We start from the raw sequence: 5,395 nt of genomic DNA, 5'->3' as shown, positions 1-5,395 counted from the left end.
ATCATTGCCATATAAAATAATCAGCGTTACAAAATATCAACCAAGAAAAGTGTGCGTGTGTGTATTTATATACAAGTATAAGCAGAAGTTTCTAATTTGGTTCTAATTTCAGAAGTGTGCACACAAATTTTAAGCAAGTTCATCCCTAGGAGATGCATAATTTACATGATAATCATTTCCTTATTTGAGTTATGTGTACTTTCAGTTATTGCTTTTTCTTTTTTCCTCAGAAATAAACTCTGAGGATTACAGATCCTATTATGTTAATCATAGGCTCCGTTTTCCAGCATTTGTTACATTTTACAGTTTTATTTACAAAAGCTGTTTATATATGATAAAGTTAATTGTCTATCAGGACCCACAAAATGGGGACCCACATTGCAAATCTAAACCTAAGTTGGCCTGCACTTATGGGGCACATATCACAGTCGAGGAAACTTAACATACACCAATCACAATCCTCCAACTCAGCTTTAAATAGCTTACTTTAACCTAGAAAATAGGACCTGCCTTATACAAAAATCTCCGACCTCCTAGCCAGTGATGTCCTGTTTCTATGCTATCTCCTGCCCAAAACCCCTCAGAATAGTGTTCCACTGCTTGTTTTGAGACGTAGACATTCTCAACATTTTACTATATTTGCCTTTTCTAGTTATTTTTATTACAAATATATAATACAATGCTAAGTACTTTAACATGCATTTCTAAAAAAAAAAGTAAACTTACATAATCCCAATATTATAACAATTAACAAAGGTAATGATAACTTCCCTTAATGTTTCCAATATCCTGTCCATATAAAAATTTCCACAGTTGTTCCCAAACGGCCTGTTTTCTCCAAAGAGGATCACTGATCGAGGACCACACACTGGATTTGCTGTACTATCAGAGTTTAACCCATAATCTCTGGGGCTTTGGTAGAATTTGAGCGTCATTCATCAGTACAGACTGTTAACAATATCTTATTGCTTCCTAACTCCCACCCCCTTTACACACACACCCACACCCCCCCCCCCAAAATTTGCGAGAGATTGCAGTGTTTATGGGAAACGTAGTCTTCAACGTTTCCGGTTATCGCGCAGCATTCTGGGAACGGATGTCCTGGCTTTTTCTCTGCGCTGGTGAGGCAACCCAACTTTTCTACTTCCGCCCTTTCCCGACTGGCGGGCGCGGAGGCTTTGCACCTGAGGTGAGGAGGTTTTACGTCTTGACGTCCAGCTTGGAAGGGTAGGCTTGTGCCCAGGGTCAAGGAACGGCAAGTTCCGCAAACCCCTCCTGCCCCAACGGGACTCCCACCGCCTGTCTCCGAGCCCGGCCAGTGGGTAAACCTGGGAAAGGTGAATGGGGGCGGGCTCCGGGGCCGTAGGTGGGGCTGAGTGCTGGTCGGAAATGCTCGGTGCGGCACGGGTGTGGGAGCTGACCGCAGCCGGACCTGGGAAAGTCCCTTGCCAGCAGTGGAAGGGCAATGCACGTTTATAATATTGACCGGGAACCTTCCACGCGCGCGGGCGGTGGGTCTGAGTTGAGCTCCCGAGCTTAGGAGCCAAACAGATCAGAGAAGTGAAATAACAGACCCAAGATCACAAAGGTGAGGAAGTTAGGATGTAAAAAAAAGGTATACTTTCCTCCCAAATTCAAGCTGTTCCTAATATCCTGCCTACCCAAAACCCAGTGTTGCAGCTATCACAGCACTAGCAGAGTGACTTGTCCCCAAATCCCCAGGACTGTGTCAGTGTGAACTGAATCTCACTCTGTGACAGGTGTGTTTACTCTGGGATTTGTGGAATGTTTCCAGAGCCTCTGGGTTAAGACTAAGGCTCCTGGAAACTTCTGCACTGTCCAGGCTGTCTCTGTCTTCAGAAAGCACAGTCTGATGTTCTAGTGCAGTGCTGTCCAATAGAAAGAGAAGGTGTGCCACGTATGTAATTTTAAATGTTCTAATAGCCACGCTAAAAACTAAAAAGAAACAAGTGAAATTAATTGTAAGAACATATTGTGTCTGTCTCAATATATCAAAAATGTTACTTCAACATGTGGCAGGAGCCACATTTCAAGTGCTCGATAGTGGGATGTGGCTAGTGGCTACCATAATGGATAAAACAGTTCTAATGAATTCCAGGAGAATGACGTTTAAGGCCCTGCACCGGTGGTTCCCAACCAGGGTGATTTTGCTCCCCAGAGGACCTTTGGAAATGTCCAGAGACATTTTTGGTTGTCACAGCTGGGAGAAGTGCTACTGGCGCCTGGTGGGTAGAAGCCAGAAATGCTGCTTGACATCCTACAATGCACAGGACAGCACCCCTCACCCCCATGACAAAGAGTTATCCAGCTCACAATGTCATTAGTGCTGAAGTTGAGAAACACTGCTCTATATGAAAGTTTCAACTAAAATGCATTTGTTTCCTAGGCCTAAGTCTCAGCATCTCTGGAACAAAGCATCTCTTTTGTGGCAGAAAGGCGGGGACAAGAGTCCCATCTCAGAGGGACCACCCTCATCAGAGCTTCAGAACAGATGCAGAAAAACCCAGAAAGGAGCAGGTTGTGATTCGCTCCAAGGTGATTAAGAATTAGGTCTTAATCACCTTGCCTAGAGAGAGCCAGACTTGGTGATGTCACCACATCCAGAAGCCGTCACAGACTGTGTGACCATGGAAACTGTAGATCAGCTTGCAGAAGGTGGTGAGCAGGGTTGGAAAGGGATGGGTGACTGATATACTGCACAGGTAAAGCCACAGCCAGAGTCAAGGAAATTCTGTCTTCAGTCCTTAAATAACCCCCCACTTTCTTCATTCTTCTCTCATTCTTTCCAGATTCTGAGCCACTCTCACGCCATGTTCATCACACGTGGCATCTAGAGGTAGGCTGTGGCTTCCTTTATCCTGAACATATAGAATCACAAAATGATAATATAGGAAAAGATTTCTACTTCTGACTCTTAAAACCTTAAAACAAAATACTGAGCTTGAGATGTATGTCCCCTGCTCACCCAGGACAGAGCTAGGAGCAAAGCTCAGTGCTGTTCAAAGCACAGCACTGTTCATTCTGTCACAGGTAAGTCACTAAAAGTGTCTTATCAAAGTCTTTTTGAGGGGCTTCCTTGGTGGCGCAGTGGTTGAGAGTCCGCCTGCCAATGCAGGGGATACGGGTTCGTGCCCCGGTCCGGGAGGATCCCACATGCTGCGGAGCGGCTGGGCCCGTGAGCCATGGCCGCTGAGCCTGTGCGTCCGGAGCCTGTGCTCCGCAATGGGAGAGGCCACAACAGTGAGAGGCCCACGTACCACAAAAAAAAAAAAAAAGTCTTTTTGCGAAATTGCAACAAATTAGAAGAAAAAGATTTTAAAATATTTTGTCATTATCTTTTTGTTCAGAGTTTTCTGTTGATTTTCTAACTCAAGGTGTAAATAATAGGATGTTAATATTAATCCTCTGTTTTAGTTTTTTGTGAATTAGAGAGGACATACATTTTTTTTAAAATCAATAGGAAAATAATTTACAGTCACCCAGTGAAAAACAGCAGGGTTATATCCACATGATCATATCAGAGATGTACATATTCAGGGAGTGCTGTTTCTATGTGGTGCTTCCTGCTCCTGAAGGATCAACAACATTTTTCCGTAGAGAGACTTTTTTCCCAACTGGTGTGATGAGATTAGGCAAGTGAATACAGAAGCTCACCAGACCTTTCCTGACTCCATCCCTCTTTTCTTTACCCCCAGCTTATTCTTCACAGTTCTCTGCATTCTCTCAGGAGCAGCAGAAAATGAACATATCTCAGGTGAGTTGTTCATTAACACCTTTTTTTATAATGGATTGAATAGGTGGTTAATTAACATGGCAAAGTAGATATAGAAACGGATCAGAATTATTCAAGGAAGATAATAGGAAAGCAGATGAATAGCACAGCAGAGTTGTCATGTGGATAGATAAAGGTCCTCTGATATTACAGATTTTCCGAAGTGCAGTTGCAAATTTCTTCTGACCTTTCTGATAGCCATGGCAGAGAGTTAGACAGACAATATTTGTTTAAAGAATTGCGTTGATGAGAAGCTTAACCCAGACATTCCTCATGGAATTTAAAGTCATCAAAGTCAGGAGAAATGTCTTTGTTGGTCTTCATGTAGGTGATAGTGCAGATCTTTCCAATGACAACCCTGAAAAGAATCCCACTGAAAGTAAAGGGCATATTGCCAAAGCAGGGCTTTTGTTAAAACAGGTGTTCGGATAAGTAAAACAGAAGTTGAGTTATCCTGTTGGATCCAGGGATAATTCTTAGACTAACTAGAGGTCAGTATGAATGGCTGTACGTTCATGTCCTTAAAAATAGCTCTCCATAAATATTCCTCTCAAGTACCTGTCATAAACAAGTTGTTTAGCAGACAGTTTAAAGTCCTGTTCTTTGGCAAATGTTACCACACTTTCCATTCATACTTCAGTCCACTGCATGAAGCCTTGGTGTCTCTCTTCATATGCCTATGACCTGCACTCACCAGTGACCTAATTACAGTCAAATCTAATGGGTCTTGTATAGTCCTTACCTCACTAGACCTGTCTCAGTGCCTGACTCCCCCCCTCTGTGTCTCTGGAAGGTCTCCTGCATTAGTATGTGTGACACCCTCCTCTGCCACTGTCCTGCCTCTTGTTTCTTTCATGGAGTCATCTTCCTTCTGCCCTTTCACATGTCTCCTCCACAAGTTTCTATTCCTTCTCACTATTCTTCTAACTGTTCTTCTTGACTCATTTCTTCCCATTTCTGGTTTTAACAATGATGTATTTGCTAGTCTTCCAAATGAGGCTCTGCAGCCCACCCTGACCAATGGCACTTTTTGTGATGATGGAAATGGTCTATATCTGCACTTCCAAAATGGTGACCGGTAGCCATATGCACCTCTTGAGCAGTTGAAATGTGGCTAGAGTGGCTGAGGGACTGAATTTTTAAGTTTTAAATAGTCATATGTGGCTACCGTACAGGACATAGTTGACTCAGCGTTTCTCTGTAGGTATCTAAAAGTATCTCCAGCTCAACTGATTCAAAGTAAAAGTCAACATTCACAGCCTTTCCCAAACTAATCCTCCTCATCTTTCCCTATAGATGGTACCACCCCATTCAGCCAGGCACCCAAGCCACAAAAAATGGAATGCGTGCTTGACTCCTGTTGCTCTCTCTCTCACTCTCTTAACTCCTGCCACATCTGGCCAATATCACGTCTGGGTACTTTTCCTATTTGTGTAGATCAGAGATAGCAACAATTTTATATGGTTCAACTTAATGTGTTTTAAACATATTCCTGGGGCTTCCCTGGTGGTGCAGTGGTTGAGAGCCCGCCTGCCGATGCAGGGGACACGAGTTCGTGCCCCGGTCCGGGAGGGTCCCACATGCCGCGGAGCGGCTGGGCCC

The 5,395-nt window shown here is 43.7% G+C and overlaps 1 protein-coding gene across 1 annotated transcript in view; it reads left to right on the top strand.

Moving 5' to 3' along the window:
- Positions 1-2,563: 2,563 nt before the first annotated feature.
- Positions 2,564-5,395, top strand: part of ZNF510 (zinc finger protein 510) — a 24,421-nt gene continuing 21,589 nt past the window's right edge. Inside the window, exons 1-2 of the mRNA XM_028494129.1 lie at positions 2,564-2,676; positions 3,717-3,775. Coding sequence (XP_028349930.1) covers positions 2,610-2,676; positions 3,717-3,775 — 126 coding nt within the window. The 5' untranslated portion in view covers positions 2,564-2,609. The remainder of the gene's footprint in view (positions 2,677-3,716; positions 3,776-5,395) is intronic.

Source organism: Physeter macrocephalus, chromosome 9, assembly GCF_002837175.3.
Source record: "Physeter macrocephalus isolate SW-GA chromosome 9, ASM283717v5, whole genome shotgun sequence".
Classification (NCBI taxonomy): Eukaryota; Metazoa; Chordata; class Mammalia; order Artiodactyla; family Physeteridae; genus Physeter; species Physeter macrocephalus.
This window is presented reverse-complemented; position numbering and strand designations above follow the sequence as displayed.